This window comes from Pyxicephalus adspersus, chromosome 2, assembly GCF_032062135.1.
Source record: "Pyxicephalus adspersus chromosome 2, UCB_Pads_2.0, whole genome shotgun sequence".
NCBI lineage: Eukaryota > Metazoa > Chordata > Amphibia > Anura > Pyxicephalidae > Pyxicephalus > Pyxicephalus adspersus.
The window spans coordinates 85,543,305-85,563,339 of NC_092859.1; the positions used below are offsets into that span (position 1 = coordinate 85,543,305).

The 20,035-nt window shown below is 37.8% G+C and overlaps 1 protein-coding gene across 5 annotated transcripts in view; it reads right to left on the minus strand.

Annotated features, from left to right (window-relative positions):
• The window catches only part of GRIP1 (glutamate receptor interacting protein 1), a 240,039-nt gene that overhangs the window by 151,259 nt on the left and 68,745 nt on the right, over positions 1-20,035 (minus strand). For 2 of the 5 annotated variants that reach the window (XM_072401316.1, XM_072401312.1), the window contains exon 1: positions 16,077-16,349. The exons of 1 other annotated variant lie outside the window; for it this stretch is intronic. In XM_072401316.1, coding sequence (XP_072257417.1) covers positions 16,077-16,260 — 184 coding nt within the window. In that variant the 5' untranslated portion in view covers positions 16,261-16,349. Of the gene's footprint in view, positions 1-16,076; positions 16,351-20,035 lie in introns of those variants that run through there. 2 more of the 5 variants (XM_072401311.1, XM_072401317.1) reach the window with 2 other exon arrangements.

Genomic DNA, 20,035 nt, shown 5'->3' on the forward strand with positions numbered 1-20,035 from the left:
GATTCAATAGGATTGCAAAATTTAATGAGAGATCTAAGGTGATCTGCAGAACAACTACTGCATCTTAGATTGTAAGCTCTTCCTAGCAGGGTCCTCTCCTCCTTCTGTGTGACTGTATATGTCTGTCATTTCCAACACCTATTCAATGTAATACTGTATATTAATAACAATGTGTGTGCACTGCTGTACAGAAAAACGGCTACCCAAAACTTTAGGGTCTGTTTAAACTTTGCCGGTTTTTATACAGCAAAACTGCAGCATTTTGTTTTTAGAAAACACATTACAAGCTACCTGAATAGGTCATTTACAAACATGCACACTGCAAAACACAAGCATCAGTGTAAGTCTAGCCTTAGGGAAATTTATGTTGCGGCTGCGATTGTCAAACCTTTCTGTGTCCTAAATACTGATATAGAATTTCAGACCTATATTAGGCAACAACTGCTCTCATCTGCAAGCACTGACCATATGCAATCCTGTTCCTGTTTGGAAACCTAATGTTTTTAGGTTTTTGGATCAGAATGACTAGACATTTAAAAAAAAAATACAGCGATCACTAAAGGCAGACTGTTTTTTACTGTGCAAGCTTCTAAAACCCATAATTAGTCACTAAAATGCATTCTTATATATTTCCAAAATCATATAAATTAAGGTCCAGTGCCACAATATATTAATACATAATATTGTGCTGAATAAATATTCAAAAGTAAATGTCAAGCCAAAACTTACTTTGCATTAGATAGATTGACTGGGGAAAGGTTAGAACCTTTTGTCCGTTTTTTTACTTCTAATAAGGGTTGCACTGATTTACCCTCATTTCCTGTTCTACTAGTGGAGTGGAACAGAAGAAACCCCCGATCAAAAGTCGGATAAAATCTAACCAGTTTTAGAAACTTTGGACAGCATAAATCCATTGTTCTGTTACATTCACCTCAGTGATTTCACTTGCTTAACAGTGACGTTGTTTCCCAAGCACTTTCCCCAAATATATTATAGAGGGCTCTTAGGCAAAAGATGGAGACAGAGATGACAATGATACAGGGATACAGAGATACAAGGTATTCTCCAGGCGTCACTAAGAGTTTCCCTTACTACCTGTTTGGTAAAACATCACTGGTAGGAGAAAAAACAAGAAACAAACCCTCTATTTGAGCTTAAGACAGAAGAAAAAAGGGGTTCTTAACCTTCCCCACTCTATCCAAAAATGTTTTCTGGACACTTTAATGCCAGTATTTTAAAGGGGAACTATAATAGGTTTGAGAAAAACTGGAAAAAAAGTAAGTTTATTAGACAACTTACATACATAGCCAACTGTGGAAATTAAAAAAAAAAAAACTTTGGTACACAGGGTGTGTATAGTTGGCCCAGTCTTTCTGCCAAACTTCCCCCTTATACTTGCTTGCAGTTATTAGTTTCCCTGGGAGTTTGTTTTTTTAAATACATGCAGAAAACTAGTACAAGTAGTTTCCCCCCATGGCAGCCCCATAGTTCATGAACAAGGGTGGCAATGAATGGTACCAGTCCCGCTCACTGCTTTTATATCACAAATGTGCAGAACCTGGCCCATTAGGAACAATCACTGCGATGCAAGTGACCGAGCAGCTGCCATGGCATCAGCCACCTGAGAGACACGTGGGATTGTTCCATCCTGGGGAAGATCTGAATCTGCCTTTACTTGTTCTTCAAAAAACACATTTGTCCTTCAAAGCTATGTATTTTTTCGGGATATTTATCCCCACTTGTGACCAATCACCAAAAATACAACAAAGGTGACAAAGGGACCTGAACTCTTAGGTGGTAAAAGCGCCAAAATGAGATCTACCTTATAGAAAAAAAAAAAACATCTACATTGTTACTAATTCTGCTTTTCTTAAAAATCTGGTCACGGAATCGTGTCCCATGTTCTGCGCATATCGTCTGTATAGACTAGTTCCTGAATTACTTTTATTGGATGCATACAACCATATATTTGTAGTCATAATTTCTTGACAAGCTGTTAGTCTTTCACAGTGAAGTCTTTCATCTGGAATTCACATCACTTATCAGCTTGTATACTGAATAAACATCTAATAAATAATAAAACAAATGTAAGTCATGAAGATGAGCCCTGATTTTATTCTTATTTTTTTTTATCTTAAAATGCTGTTATTTTTCTTATATATAATAGAAGGCTGCAGGAAACACATTTTAAAAGCCTCCTAAGATTCTAAACTGTTATCATGTGCTTTTTCTTCAGTGTTCCATTCATAAAAAACCACCCGAGGGACAAGCATGAACAGGCTCAAAAGTTAATTACTTGTGAAAACAGCTCGTCAACCAGGCAAAATGACATAACAAAAAGCGACGAAAAATGTACAAAACATTAGAGCAACTTAAAATTGTTTGAAGACCCTTTTTATTACACATTATTATACTCTCTAGAGTATAAACAGAAGGTTCCCATTGCCTCTTTTCCGAACATCCACAATGGGTCCAAATAGGTCTCATAAAACACAAGATCTATGTGTTCTTGACAGTTTAGAGGACACACTCCTATTATTGTAGGCATAAAATGTACCTGTAAAGACAAGGCTAGGGTTATATTTTCCTTACCCCAGAGTTTTCTGCTCATGGTGCCCAGGCTAGGATAACACACTATATGGAGCTAAGCAATAGAGAATAGCTAAAATCTCTCAAAAAGATGCTCTTGCACTGGATTTGACTATCCTCTTACCAAAAGATTCCCAATAGGACAGTGACATTACTCCAAGAACGTGGAATTCAGGAGTAAGAAAAGTATAGGTTTAACTTTTTTTTTTACATGTACATTTTACACAGGCTAACTGTGCAATCAGAGAAATTTAAGGGTTGCTTTATTTTGCATATAATTTGTAATGATGATACTTTAATGTTAGAATAAGGACAAATGTTGGACAAAGTTTTTCTAAATTTTTAAAAGGCTAGAAAGAAGGAGAAAACATATTGCAACACACATTTAAATAAAAAAGAGAGAGAACCCATACTTTCTAAATTCTAATTATACTCCACGACCCCCATCAGCACTGCAACAAGAGAAGTTTAGAGTTCTGCACTGCCTGCCTGAACGTGTTTGTCTGGAGTGAATTCCACAGGTAATTCTATTCATTAGTATTTACTGCAGCTCATACCAGGCAGAATAGAAGGAAAGCAGATCCATTTTCAGCAGAAACAGTCTAAACTTATTATTTATACATAAAATAGCTGAATGCTTTCTCGCCATTTTACAACTTGCTGGGTCTTCCTTCCCAAGAGACAATACTGTATATTGTTAATGTACAATTGAGTTTTAGTCTGGGTCACATTATTGGGAAATCAATACAATCCTGCAGATACAGTACTGCATAATTATGAGTCATCATCAGCTTTGTAAACATCGAAAATATATGAATGATATAGTTTATCAGAGCGTGTACAAGTCAAATCAGCAGCCAGATTTACTATTTTTTGCTGAAACAGAACCTGGGCAAATTATATATAAAAAAAAAAATAGAAAGGGAACATATGGGTGAGATGTATCATTATTGCCACAGAGACAAAAGAGACAGGGTAGTAAAAAAAACAAAAAAGAAGCCATTGGACAGCTTCTTTATGAACTTGTTATTTGATTCATAAATTCTGCACTCTGATGCTCAAAAGCAGCACTGCGTTAGTAAAAAAAAAAAAAAAAAAACATGACAAAGACCATTTCTTAGAACCAAATTCCTCCCAGATCTCCACATAGTTGCATCACATCTGTCTCTGGTATCTCAAAAAAGATTTTAGTTGTCAAGGCAAGATTGCAGGCGTAAGAGTAACAATTACGCACAAAGCCTACTATAAGCGATTTGTACATGAAATGTGACCGATTTTATTTAGGAATTTAATTATATATTTTATATATAGAAATTATATAGATTTTATATAGAAATTAATATATTTATTATAGCACGATGCTGCAGGCAGTAGCAGTACTTTATTTTACAAATGTGCCAAAAAAATCAGAGAACTCATGAGAATCACATTTTACCTACAAATTCTATATTGAGATTTGTTGCAGAACAATAAAAGCCTAAATCTAAACAAATATTTCATTCTAGATATTTTATGCGTATATGCGTCAGGGAATTCCCAGCAATCCCGGCTTTCCTTGCACACGCTGGGATTGAACAAACTCCTGCAAAACTTGCCTAATTTATGCATAAGTACCTTTTATTATTTGGCCAATTCCCCACACTCATTTGTGTAAAGTTTTCTTGGTGTTATTATCCTCAACCAGTTGTGCTGTACATGTCACATGTAACCGGTGGTTTGGTCAGAATCTCACATTTCATAGAAGGGCAATTGTATAACAGTGAGTTAATTACACATGCTCATAAAGGCATAGTAAAAGAGGTTTTGTCTAGCAAGCTAGTTGGCCTATGTAATTCTTAGTCTGAGAGAAAACCATATCTGCATATCTGTTGAGAAAGTTACCGGGGTTGTAAGTAAAATCACACTAGATTCAAATGCATGTATCCCTACTTCACTTTCTTTGAAATGGATGTTGGTGTATTGATGGCTTTGTATCATGTATTAAAAAGCAAAAAAATACAGTGCAGAGTTTTTAACAAGCATTGGCAGGGGACCAGAGAAGCTGTGGTAAAGGTAGGTATATACACAGGGGAAGACGTGACCTGTAGTAGCTCTGCATATTGGACCACCAATCTCAGCACATTGAAGTGTCTTTGTATACCTAGTTGAGCATCAAACCAGAAATAGAATGCCACAAAAGTTCTTCTCTAAGCCAACAGGTCAATTTATGGTAATCCTGGAAGTCCTTTCTTTTCTGATTGTTAAAGCAATCCTAAACTTAGGGGTCTGTATATGAACGTCACACAAGATTGACACAACTTTTACCTAGGTCACACCTTATCACACACTTTCCAATAGAAGACAAAAACAAATGTGTGAATCTTGGGGGAAAACATTTACTAATATACTTAGTTTTGGTCTATTTTAATAAACACTGACATAGTAAAAGATTGTTGTTCAATTTCTGTGGATGCTCCTGAAGTAACAAAAAAAAAAAAAAATGAAAACAAGTACAATTTTTAGTGTAAAATGCTGTCATTAGTAAGACCCTGTCTGTCCGAGGAAGATGTAAATTTGTGAAAGAGAAATGGTCACATTAAATGGTGCTGATAAGCAAAATTAGTCAGTAGATGCACACCAGTTAACTCAGCAGCTAAAGAAAGAAAATAGGTTATTTAATGCCTGAAATTTATCCACACAGTGAGCAGTGAACAATAATTCCTCTTGCTCCAATGATGAAGAAACAACGGCTGTGTGGATTTTCCTATTGGCAGGACTAAATGAAATTGCCCGGATCATTTATTTTGTCAACTGCAATAAAAAAAAAAATTGATTTCATTTTATTTGCTTTCCCTTTTCTCTCCACACATTGGCCCTGATTTATTAAAGTTCTCCAAGGCTGGAGAGAATACACTTTCGTCAGTGAAGCTGGGTGATCCAGCAAACCTGGGATGGATCTGGTCCAGGACTGAAAACATTTGCTAACAAATAGCACATGACTTTTAGGAAATCCATTTCAGGTTTGCTGGATTACCCAGCTTCATACATAAAAGTGTATTCTTTCCAGCCTTGGGGAACTTTAGTAAATCAGGGTCAGTGTGTTTTGTATCTAGCTTTGTCTTCTAATAAAATAAATAATCAAAGCAACAAGGAAAGACTTCAGTCTTCATCTACTATACCAGATCAGCAATCCAGATAAAGCACATTTTCTGGATCTGAGGTTAAAAATTACAAGCATATCTACAATATCTACACTTTACCCCCAACACATGCATAAACGTATATACAAGGGAGTGCTGAGAAGTTCCTGGCTTTGCCCAGAAAGAAGAGAGCCAGAGTTATGAAATAACGCATTTATTTAACATATTCCCCCCTGAAACTGATGCAATCTGTAGTTGCAGCTTTTCTAGACTGTTCAAATAAAAGTCCCTTGGTTGGGCCGCAAACCAGCTCTCAGCACCATCTTTGACATCAGAAATGTCCTCAAAACTTTGCTCCTTCAGGTGTTTCTTCAAATTCAGAAAAAGATAATAGTCTAAAGGGGCCAGGTCAGGTGAGGTGAGTAGGGGGGATGGTGGACCAATTGGATTAAATTTGGCTGCCACAACGTTGGACGTGTGCGCAGGTGCATTGTCCTGCAAAAACTGGTCAACGTTCCACGGCGTTTCGTCTTAATTCCCCCCTGGGCTATCTTTTTGGTGGATATTCACCAATTCTCAATAATCAGCTCATGGACAAAATCGCAGGTTGCCGGGTCAGTTGAGGTTGGGGAGGGCGCCCACTGCGGGGCTCATCTTTAGCGGTGAAATGCCCAGTCTTGAAACGAGATATCCAGGTTTTGACAGTGCTGTAGGAAGGACACTTCTCTCCCAGTGACTTTCCCTGGAGAAACAAAAACTTCATAACTGCCCGTAACTCCAACGACGTGAAACTTCACAGCTTCTCACTAAAAGAAAAAACAGTTTTAAGAATCGCAAAGACCTGATATTTGCAGTTACATACTAAGATATTAGGCTGTCATATGCCCCCACACTCATTTTTCTATTTCTTCTAGAAGGGGGCAAAGCCAGGAAATTCTCAGCACCCCCTCGTACATACATACATACAGCTATGAAAACTTTTTGACTCTTGTGAAAAATAGTTTGTGAAGTACGGATGTGAGGATGCTTTTAACAATCATAAAATGAATAGTCTGATGTATCGATTAACTGCAAAGTACATTTAAAGTCCACTAATTTACAATGTCTCACAGGTAGAAATTTCAATGCCTTTCTAAGCTCTTCTGTTGCACAAAGAAAAAGGCCTCACTGCAGACAGAAAACTTCCTGCAGCCCATGGGACACATTTACAGCAGGAAATGTCCTAGAGGTACTATCAGTTTAGACATAGCAGAAACAGTGAGACCCTGGTATCATCATCTACAGTCTGAAGAAGTTCAGTCAGAAATGGTCCTTAGGGAAGACTTTCCAAATTTTGACAATTTTGGAAAAATTGATGTCTTCTCAGGAAGCCTTTTTTCAACCATATGCGACAAACTCACAACTGATTATTTGCATGTTAGTAATATGTTGTTTTCTCACCAAGCAGATTATTAGCATAAGCCCTGCCAGTTAAATTTAACTGTAAGAGCGAAATGCTTTGCTGTATGCAAATAGTGCAAAGTAACGGAATATCCATCCTGATCTTGTTTATATAGTACAATGTTGTTTAGAATACCCAGTAAGAAGGTAAACTTCAGCAGCTTTTGTAAGTAAGTAAATAGTTTACCTTCCACTGATCACTAATCACCAATAAAAAGAGAGCAAAAATCACTAATCCTCAAAGATGTAAGAGGGCAAACTGATCATTTCAATGGGGAAATACACTGGCTACTGGTAATAAATACTAGAGAATAAGGAGTAGATACACAAATCACTAACATTGTATTATTTTTACCTTTACTACAAGAATCTGGACACTTACAGAATTCAATGTGTGGTCAAAGTAGTGATGGCTTAAGCCTTGAAATAAAATGCTCAAATAGTATCCAGGAACATGAACACTAGATGAGTATTAGTCTCACATGGAAAATTAGTGTTGTATAGACTGGATAGAGGGGAGAATGAGCAGGAAGTGCCAAGCTACTGGAACTACACTAGTTCTTGGTGGCAGAAGGTTGTTCAGTGATTCAGTGTAAAGGTTTGTTCAAGTTGTGGGACAACGATCATTTCTGGTGATGTGCAGCCTGATGTAAGGGGCCAGGTATCCTGCATAGCCCCTGCATGGGTCATTCCAGCCTGGACAATCGAAATGTCCATCTTCACCAAATGACCTCTTCCAGGGGTCCTGACCCAGAAGATGACCACTTGTGATGGAGCAAGGAGAGGATAGTTGATTTCAAAAATTGTGATCAAGCAGGAAAGTTTATTATATTGCAGAAGGGCCATAGGCAGTCCCCCTCTGCAAAAAGGGACCTGCCTTGCATTTTTTTTTCTATTATAACTTTTCTGATTTGATACTAGGGTAAATTAATAAATAATGGAACATTTCCCCCTTTCCTCCAGATAAACCGGCTCAGTGGTAATGTAAATCATGCTTTGGTCCACAAGAGGTACACAGGTTTGAGAGTTGAAGTAGTTATTATCTTTTTCTGGAGACATTATCAAACAATCCATGAAATGTTGCTGACCACCTCATTCCTTATAAAATAGAAACTATTTTCAAAAATTGTTTACTGACCTTTGTATAAACCATATTATTACAGATAACTTGTGTGCTTAAGTATGTCCATGTTAGTTATTAAATTCAGACATCATGGAGAATGAAATAGAAATTCCTCAATCCATGTTGAATATTCAGTGTCACTCTGATGTCTCTAAAAGCATACTGCAACATGCATACTCTATTAACGCTTAAAAAATGCTGCATGATTTTTTGAAGGTAATCATTCTAGTCCATTACACTACATGCTGTAAATCAAAATACTGCCTCATTGCCAATCTAAATATATTTCCATTTAATAGACTTGACACATGAAAAATAGCTTGAGAGAAGCAAGTGTCAACTACCCACACTCACACCAAATAATGTGTGCCAAGCAGCACACAGAGCAGAATTTACATGCTCCACCAGCTACAATGTCATTGCATGATAAAAGTCTTTGTGATCGCATGACATGTGAACGATGAAGCACGTTTCATACATGATATCTTATTAATTCCTGAAATTTGTGAAAGTCTGTCGTCACAAACCAATTACAGTCTGATATATAAAACTGCTCAATAATGAATGCGGTACAGGTTGCCCATAATATTTATTCTGTGCTTCATTTTCCAAGAATACCTTAGAGAATAAAAGCTAAAGACTGACTGCTTCAGCCAAAAGCCCAACATATCAATGCAGACTTATAAGTATAACGATATCTGGATAAATAAATTACCACTTCTAGGTGTCTACTGACAACCACCAGGCATCAGGTGGTAACAGCTATGTGTTTACAATTGCTTGTGCAGGCATTTACTTGAGGATGGAAGTGGAGCACCTTTAATGAAATGACAAAAAGTTATGTACTTTATGAAAAAAAAAATGTTTGAAAAAGAAAAAAACGCCACAAGAAAACCCTTAGGAAAAAAAAGGATCAAAACTAATCTATTCATTCTAATATTAACCTTATAGGGGGACAGATAAATATGATTACCCACAGTGGTACAGTGTGGGGGAAAAAAACATCCTAGTTTGAACTTAGCCTAAGCAATATTTGGACATTAATGAAATATCTTCATTAGCTTTCAGCTGTTGCAGCCAAACGTTTGGAGATGCTATTTCATTACTAGATGACAGATGAGGGAGATCCCCACACTGGGACACCAGTTTGGCAACTCAAAACCTGAGGTTCTCACCCACTAGGTTCAAAACTAGAACAAAAGAAAATCTGCAATTACCATTTTAAAATGGGATGGACTTAGGCTTTAATGGTAGTACCCATCCATGAACAATGAATCCTGCCCTAAGCATAGGTCATTCCAAAAATTATCTTGTGGCAGTATCAGCAATTATCTAAATAGTTTTATTGCTTCCTCATCCTGCAGACACGTAGGGTATAGTCATCTGGCTACAAGTTATAGCTTAATTGTTAATTGCACGTTCTTTCTTTCTTAAACTGTTGTTGTATACAGTGACATGTACTCTTAATAATTTGTTAATTTACTGCAAGGTCCACTTTTAAACCTTGATAAACCCAATCTTTAAAAGAAAATCTTCTTTTGTGCAGATTCTCTTTTGAGATTCTTTGAATATGTGACATTCTCTCAAAACAGCGGAAATAGGATTACAATATAATAGAAAAACACAGAGATATATATAAAAATAAAAAAAAACACAATAAAAGTTATACACTAAAATGAAATGTCCCAGCGTTGGAGTAGAAGTTGCTAACTCTGTTGCCCAAACTAATGGCCAAAAACACCACTTCGATTAAGTGATTAAAGGCTTGTGATTGTGATTATAAATACAGCACTGAAGAGAAACTTCAGCTTCAGCTTTTACTCCAATAAGGGTAACATTTTGACCATAATGTTACCTTGTTAATCCTCTCCGAAATGCAATGAAATTAGAGTGTTTACAAGATAACTCAATACAGAAATTCTATGCATTGTTTAACTTTAATATTCAGTACAAAGTATTTTTGTTAAGGAATTGAAATGATGGCTTCGCATCTGTGTGCAGTGGTAATGGGCCAGTAATGGTAACCTAAGATTGGTGGTGCGCTTTGCTGCAGTAGTTTTTAAATGTCAATATGACATGCCTCACAAATGAACTTGCATTGCACAAAAAAGGCGCGCAGGTCAGTTTTTTTTTTTTAGTGAAATTGATGTGCATTGGTAACCCAAGTTTTACAAAGTTTTTATGACATTTGTAGTGAGTTGGCAAGTCATTCAAAATTAAGTACAATAAATACCACAGCAAAGCACTAGAGCACGTTGTACCTGTTTCCATAAAAGTTTCTGGAAAAACAAAAAGGAGAAAAAAAAGAAAAAAGGATGGATAACAAACAGATAAAATGACAGAAAGGTATTATAAACACTTCTAAAACACAGCAGCAAATAAAATGGGCAATTTAAAATCCTTAAAGACTATTTTTATTTACATGTAGTTTAAGGTTAGCCATCACTACATATATCCAAGCTATTCATGCACAAGACAAGCATTTCAGCGATTTTGTTTCCCCCTTAGTGTTTTTAATGGTCCCACATGATTTATTTCCCCTGCATTGTAAAAGTGATTAAGCACTGCAATATGTTCAGAGCACTTCTTAAGATTAAGTCTTTAGTGATTAAGCATTTTTTTGATTAATTTAATTCCGGCTTTTTTTAAAAAGAAACCTTTTGACAATAGATAATTACAATGGTTTGGGAAGTTGGCACCATAAATAGAACTGCTGTATATTACCAGCCAGTACATAATAACTAGGTATGAAATAACATTTTTATACTGTTCTTGCTTTCTTCAACAGGGCTGAAATATTTAATTTATACACAGATTAATTTTCTGTTGCCAGATTGAGTAGGTTGCCCTAAAGTGAACCTGTCACATCTGTGAATTATGATCACAGTGTCCTAGCAGAATCACACTAATGCTGGTATTGGTGAGCAGCATAAACGCACCACTGTGGGCACCTTCGGTTTATCTCCAGCTTTGTAGATTTAGACACTCCTAACACTGTTCTCTGCGTCTAATACACGAAATTACTACACATGCTGCACCTACAAATAATCAAGTACATTTCATACAACACTGCTGTATGTCCCGGATCTTTTATATTGGTGATGGAGAGATTTTAATTAAAAACATGAGTAATAATAGTTCTGATATTTTTGCAAACATCCATAAACTCCAAGCTCTTAATATGCTTGCCACAAATTCTGCGCAAAAACAAATTTCAAATACAATGCAAGGCATCTTTTCTATTATATGTGGTCGGTCAATTATTAGAACTCTTCATGACCCTTGTAAAATTGTGTTCATGGCTTTTTGGAATCTGAATTTTAATTTAAAAAATAAATAAATATTTATCTCCATGCAGGTAGTAATGGGATTTAATACGTGCTACATTTCTACATCAAAATCTGTACACTAAAAGTTTAAGAAAAAGTAAATACTGCAGTTACACTCTGTGATACCACATGTACTTTATATTTGAAAGGTGACAATGAAAATTCACATTTAGTCATCCCTAATCAGGCCATATGCTATTTTAGGGTATCATCTTTTCATTTTTCACCGATGATGCAATCAAGTTATTCACATTAGACTGAATGCTTTAAATAATTCCTCTAGAGATTTTACCTGGGATTCATCACAGTAGCCTGGCAAAGGAAGAGATCTGCAAGAATAGCTGGGTAGAGATGAAGTTTCATGTTACCGTCATCAATTTATCACACATAACTATGACTAACTAAATCAGGGCACTTGCTTACATCACACTGTTCTTAAAATCAGTGGACAGAAATGTGTTTTTACTCTCATACTGCTGAACTCCTGAGCTCAGTTCCTAAAAGGAGTCCTGTTTGTAAATCTTCATATTACCTGGGATTCAACAACCCCCCACCCCCAACAATCCAAAAAAAGCCAAAAACAAAATACTTTGTTATGTTGTCATTGTTAAGGGAATAAACACAAACAAAATATTTTTTGCATTAACCACCTGAGCGTTACACTGAGGTCTAGATTTCTGTACCAAAAGTGATCCACTGTTTTTCATGAAATTTTTTTTTTAAATTGTACGCTGGCACCCGACGCTGGAGAGGGAGATCGACGGACGACGCTGGAGTACGAAAATGACGCTGGATGAGCACAGGGGGACCAGGTAAGTAAGGATGGGAAAAATCTCGGGGTTAATCATCCTTGCAATTTTTTTTTGCCCGAACGAAGGTCGGGCTTAACAGCAAGGAGGTTAAATTGCAAATCAGATGTATTTTAAGACCCAAATACAAAAATAATTGTAAACCACTTAAAATGCAGAAACTGACCCGCTATAATTACAGTTGCCTAGGATCAGTCACTTCATACTGTTCCCAAATGACTACTTTTGTGAGGATAAGTGCTTGTTGCAGCTATCATATTAAGCCTCTCATCAGCATCTTTGTGCATTGTACCAACTTTTACTTAAAAAAAAAAGAAAAGAAAAAAGAAAAATAATTACAAAAAGAAAAGGAAAAATACAGATTTATAGTTGCTATAGTTATGTAGTTTTGATACAGATATAGCAAAAGATATAAAAAAAAACAGCTCAAGAATGATTTATATTTCTTCATTCATGAATTCACACTACAAACATTTTATGATTACAACACTGTTTTACAAGCTCAGCTATTCTAATAACATAAACAAGAACAATTTACTTTCCTAACCAAAAACAGCAAAGAAATAGAAAGTAATTATTGGTTCAACACTGATCCACACCTTACTCCTGACAATACTATACCTTAGTGTTAGCTCATAATAACTGAAATCTATATTATCATTAACAACCTGTAGAACGCAAGCATTATTCTGCTACTATTATCTAAAATGAGTCCAATACAAAGCAGAGCAAAAAGAAAAACAAATTGGTGCAGAAATCGGTTCACAAGTCCATGTGCTAGAACACAGCTGTCAAATAAGGTCTAGGTTGTATTTTTCAACAAACATTTCAAGGAAAAATAAAAACATATTGAAACATAATGTAATATTTTTAACGGTTGCTGTAAATACAGACAACCCATCTTGTTCAGTCTTTTCATGTTTTGAGAGTAATTTAAATATTGCAGACTTCCACAACTATGGCATCTGCAGAGGTTGCTAGGGGTCCCCTCAAAAAGCGAGCTGTGGGGGAATAGCCTGCCTCTTGATGTCTGCTAGTTATATCATATCCACTTAGAAAGCATAGGAGCCATAGGTAGGTCTCCCAGGTAAGTAACCACTGACCTTTTTAACCATCTGTAAGGGAACTAAGGACACGAGGGGGCGCTCTCATAATCCCCAAATGTAAAGTAATACCACATATTTCACTGTACACATTGTTTTCTGGTCTTTATTATTTTCATGATTCTTTCTTCATTATATAGATTATTTGAAATTCCATTGCCGTTTTCATTCTCTAGAACAAAATGCAAATTCTGACTGTACTATATGAATTAGTAAGGCTTCTCAGTCACCATTATTGCTGATCCTGTTTACCTAATTTTTTTGCTATTTTGGCATTGCAAAATGGAGAATGGTATCGCAAACCCTTTGTTTGGGCAGCAGCCTTCCTGACCCCATTGGCCCCGGTCAAAGCATTTTCCCCTCCAAGCCCACCACAAACAACCACATAAACAATACAAAAAAAAAGGTGAGTTCTCCTATTAGTACACCTATTGGTGTGAAGACATGGTGGCTGCAAGATTTCCTTGTACAGACCTCTGATTATGCAGGCATCTTGTGGCTGCCTTTAGTGACCACCAGTAAATCATGATGTGTTCTCAGCTCTACAGAACCACTAACAGGGAAGTAAGAACCTCCTGTTTAAAACTATGAATCTCCCAGTTTGTCAAGTTGACTTTTAATAATTATTAACTCTATCACTCATTAACATTTCTCCTGAATATCACACTCTAAGCTTGAGTTCCCAGGTTTCTGCTCATGCATGAAGTCTTATTAGGATAGCCCCTGCTTGTTTTCAGTATTTTTTCATGGGGTCTGAGAAATACTGAGATTTCTATCTACAATGATGGCTGCACTGGGGACCCTGTTTGGTAAAGCACCAGTTTTTCTGAAATTATAGGATAGCTATATTTTTAATTAACAAAAGCTTTTCAGTTCTTCTAACTCTTCCCATACTTCTTGTACTCCCTTGTATAACCCTGCTAATGTGTGGCCCCTCTCCACAGATCTTAACAGAAATACTTCACATACCAGGGACAGCCATTCCTTTAGGAGTAAGGAGAAGATGCTGCAAGTCCATAGCAACCTGTTGACCCACTGATTAAGAAGACAGGAGTGTTTCCAGCCCAGCATAGGTCAATGTTCCTGCACCTAATCACCCACAGATTGATGTACAAGGGGGGTCAAGTAGCACGTAGGTTTCAGGTGTCTGTTAGGTGAAGGTAAGAAATGTATAACTATAATAGAATCCACCAAAAAAAGGTAACATTTGCCTTCTATAAAAGCATACTTAGGGGACTGTAACACTTGGACCTAAAACAGGCAACAAGTGACCTGGATGCTTGTATGGGGTAAGTGACAAAGTACTGCAGCCATTGGATCATTGGCCAGGCAGCCAGCATTTTTGAACATGCTAGTCTATAAGTTTATGCATATGACTGCATATTGGCAATACAACAAAGAGGACAATGCTGCAGCCTAAAACTAAGCAGAACACTTGGGGCTGGTTGTGTCCATGCCTCAGTACTAAGGGAATACCTAGCCCAAAGTGTTGCAGGTAATTCGAAGTGACTGAATGCCCAAATTACAGCGATGACTTTCCTCTTAGGGGTAAACATGTTGTAACAATAATATACACAAATTACCTGCAGTAATAATACCCAGACCACTATGATAGAAATACTAAGCAATAAACCCACAGACCCCTCCAGAACAGTACGAGCACACTGCTTAAACGCTCTGCTAATGTTTTTGATTGAGTACTGAAGTCATTATATGCTTATGTAAAACTTGCTCAGAATACAGAGGCCCCCGGTGATCGCCATCGACCGAGAATTTTGTTTTCTTGAGATCTAAGAGTACAGGGGAGATTCCAGCCATCACTGGGCCACACATAATATTATGTGACACACCAAGTTCCCTGTGCATGACCTGTCCCTTTCTTGTCTCCTCCGGCAGATCTGCCCATCTATAAACTGAAGGGACAAGCATGACATGGGAGAACACAGGACTGACACATGGGACAACCAAAAGCCCACACACTGCTCTCCATCAGATAACAACAAACCACAATACTTCCCATGACTGGAAAAGAAACGACCGCTCACACTGAATAGCAACATATACATACACGCCATGTATAATACCAAACAAAGGCAATGGGAAGAGTGACAGACCTGCCTGTGACATTTCATACAACACAAACCTCAATAATGAGCTGTCCCTGGCATCAGACTAACCTATCTGGTTACTATGTGTTACTGCACATTGACAGTCTATGGCATTTGATGAAATATCTGCTTATTGGTGAGGGGGCTGTCAGTGCTAAAACTAACATATCACCCCAAATACAGGAGGTAAAGTTTAGGACGATGTGCACCGTACACCTGGCAACCAATCAGTATCCGTCTTGTCTGGCTGCAATGAATTGTGATGGTTGCTATGGGTTAAGTCCTGTCAGAATGGGGGGTCGTGCTATGAGTCCATGTTACTGCTGCCCCTGCCTGTATAGAAGTGATGGATCATACAGTAGCGGTGCGATCTGTCAGTAATATCACATCCACACATCATGGAGACAAGGATTCCGCAGGTAAGGCACCTCAGCCACCACTCATCACCGCACGTACCTGGGTAATGCTCCGAGGCGTAGTAATAGACGTCCTCGTAGCCCTCATGGTAATCCTCCTCCGGCCGGTACTTTTTACCTTTCCTCCTCCTCGATCTCCGGATCTGCCGTACAAAGCCCAGGAACCTCTCCATGCTTGGATCAGACTGGATGCAGGGCGGTGTGTACGAACATTCACCTGACATTCACCTCCCGGGGGACACCATGGTTTCCTTGGCAGGCAGAGCCGGCAGTGTAGTAAAAGTTGTGTGTGTGTCGGTGTGTTGTGTGAGGGATCCCTGCATTGACATGTCTCCCTCCTCCCCGGCTTCCCATCATTGGCAGAGGGGGCTGGAGGGACACGCCTTGCTGTCAGGGCTGAACCATTGCGCTGCAGTCAGGTCGGGCAGGAGGTGTATTGGGGGGACCGAAACAAGAAGTCACGACCCCCCTCCCCCCCCCCGGACTACATGGACGCAGCCAGAGTGCTGCCCCACACTGCACAATAATAATGGGCCATGGCCATACACTGAGGTGATCACCACCTCCCCCCATCCCCAAACACAGACATCTGTACAACAGGTGCTGGGAGCCCTGCCATATCACCTCCATACTCCCATCCAATCCCACAATAGCCAAGGTGTTTGTAAATGGAAGGTGTGACATTGTGTTGGGGTTTCACTAATGCTAAACCCTAGCCTGATCTTTCCTCATACACACTTGTAGATAATTCTTCCCTGTGCTGAAAATCTTTATCCTGATTTCCCTGCACTCTGCGACTTCTACACTGCAAGCATTAGAAGCTGTTGCAGCAATCCTCACCCAGCTCATTTTCTGTCTTCGACCCCCCCCCAAATCCCCACAAACAGGATTTATATAGCGCCAACATATTACGCAGCACTGTACATTAAATAGGGGTTCCAAAAGATAGAGGGATACAGACAGTGACAAAGGAGGAGGTCCCTGCCCCAAAAAGCAATCAGTTTTCAGTCCTATCTGCCATTTAGTCTCAGTTTTTTGTGTACATATAACCTGTGTGCGGATACAGTGTGTGAGAGGTATTTCTGGCAGTATATAGCAGTTTGGTGGGCCATGGTACTACAGGATTGTAGCTCAATACAAAGGAGCTGGGGTTTGTGATTCATTGTGCTGTCAGCAGTGTCAGAATGGAAATTGATTACAAAAGGTAATGACCCATGGAAGGGTGGAGTGGTTTATAGAGCATGCTAGAGGTTTGCCCAGAGTGCAGTATTAGCACAGGAAGCCTTATTACCAAGTAATGATAGTATACAAAGCACCAGCATGGGCTGGGATGTAAATAAAGTACTTACTGAATATGAAATACCACTGATGTATGTAAAAAATGAGTGGCTTTAATCGCTGGGCAGCAACCGCTTTATGTAAACTACCCTAATGTGTTCTTGCGCATGTTTACTTTGCCTTGTAAATATAGAATCCTAAAAAAGTGGAAAAAGTAATGCATGTGGCAAGGGGGCACAGGTAGAAAAATATAGATTTAAGTAGAAATATTAGTCTTGAGTGAACTCATTAAACAGACACCATCCAATCTCAATATTTTTTATACAACTAACTAATGCACAGAATTTTCTCCTCTGAAATGTATCTAGTCATTAAAAATATTTTTTTCTAGAGGCATCTCCAAAGAAATGTCATTTTGAATTGTGCTGTATAACATTTGAGATTGCCTGTAAGAGCTTCCTATGAACTTATAAAAATTGTATAATTGAACATAAGTGCTTTGCTTTCATAAGGAAATACATGAAGTGGTTTTTGGCTGAAATTTTTTGTTGCATAGATAATACTCCTCCATTCCATTATAAATGAATCCCAGGGTCAAGAAGGCATTCAAATTTTGTGATTCACAGCCTGTGCAGCCAATTAAAGCATTTATGAATTAGCATTCTGAATACTAGAGGTTCCCGAGATGGCAAATATCACCACAAACTGCATCACCTCTATGCCAAACAAAATAGTACAGGGTAAGCCTTTCAGAGGATATCAATCGCACAAAAGTATTAGTTGTGCATAGGAGACAAACAGATTCTACGTTTAATCATAGGAGTACAGCTTCAGTCAATGTATTCGTTTTAGCTTTTCCATAAAGTGTGTAAGTGTAAATTCCCCCCTCTTCGGGGCAGGGTCCTCTCCTCCTGTATCACTGCTGCTGTCACAGCGCTGCATAATATGTTGGCGCTATATAAATCCTGTTTATTAATAATAATAATAATAATAATAATGTGTGTGTGTGCACAGATAGTGATTTCAACAACTATCCTAATGTAATACCGTAGTTACTTTATTTGGAGTACGTCAATGATAACTTTTTACCAAACGTCACATCTACAGCTATACCAAACTCTTTACCAGAGTAGACCAATACTAACCAAAGCCAACCAGTTTAATGACTTTAAATTCCAATGTGGTATAAGATAAAATGTAGACAACTTGAGAATTTGAATGTCTTCTCATTACTGTATGTGGGTACAGGTCTGAAATTGATTTTGGCATACCCTCATCTATTCAGTTCCCATGATTAAAGCTTTCACATTCCCAGGTGAACACCTTTGCAATATACAATATAAAACAAATATTTTTCATACTTATTACACTGCAAATCTCTGACATGTCATATCATTATTATCTGTGTAATACAACTGTATTGGCACCATGGATAGATATTTGGAATGTGGATCTTTTGGGATCATACATGTGGGCAGTTCATGGCCACATTGCTTATACTGCTGAACGCTGGCAATCTCCATCTGTATGAGTAATGGCAGGGTTGTGAGCCTGCTACAGATGATGCCTACAAACATTAAATCACCTCCTTCCCAAAGGGAATCATGGAATCCTAGGGTGTAAAATCCTACACTCGGAAGTGGCAATGTAGAATAGGATGAATAGGAGAGGCCATGTGACCAAATCCTAACATTCTTTTAAAGATATATGGAAAAATATGGAGGTGGAAAGCATAAATTAAGAGGAATGGAAATTATATTTACATGCATAAAAGCATACACACACTGTACACCTCTATTCCAACATTAGGCTGTAATAGAACCCTGCTTTATATCACTACCAATGACATGCTTTCTGAGACTGCATGTTTAAAATAGATTGAAGAAAAAAAAAAATCAGCAGGCCATACATTATCAATCCAAGCATCTGCAACCTGTCAACTCATTTTGTTCTTTACCACAATTGATCTTTTCCCCGTAGATTTTTCACCTGTGCATTCCATTATTATACCAACTGAAGAGTTATTAATCTTCCAACTCAAAAGCATGGAGGATCCAAATGCTTCTATAGAGTGCAAAGTTCATATACATCAGTTGTACAATACTAATCCTCCATGGCACATTTCAGTTAATTGTAAGTGGACGAAGCCACACTTTGTCTACTGCTGTCTGATCAGAAAAATGCAAGAGGATATTGGATCCACAAGAACAAAGTATCTATGCATTCTCATTCTGTGTTCATACATGCTGCTTGTGTCCATGCTGTTGCAGCACAGTTATTACAACTGCCTGAATCATACACTCCAATCTGATCATTTTAGACCCAATTTATGGTACACATTCATGTAGTTAAAGTAGACTAGGGCAGAGTTCACAAATGGCAGTCATTTAGTAAAGTGTTACAAAGTATTTAAGTCAACCAATGACAATAATGGACTTTAGGTCCAATGCCCTCCTTTTCTACATACACAAAGAAGAAAACTGCTACAACAATAAAAATTTACTGATGAACGCTTTATCAGCATCTTACCAGCCATTGCTTCTGCATTAATGCATGAGATTGCACACATTAAGGTACCATACCAGATCACGAAGAGTAAATAAGCCCTCAAACTAGAAGAATATATGACTAGCACAATAAAATGTGAATTTTTAAAATAAAATGCATATGAACTGCACAGGAAAAAATGTAGTCGGCCTTGGAGACCATCATTCTGAAACA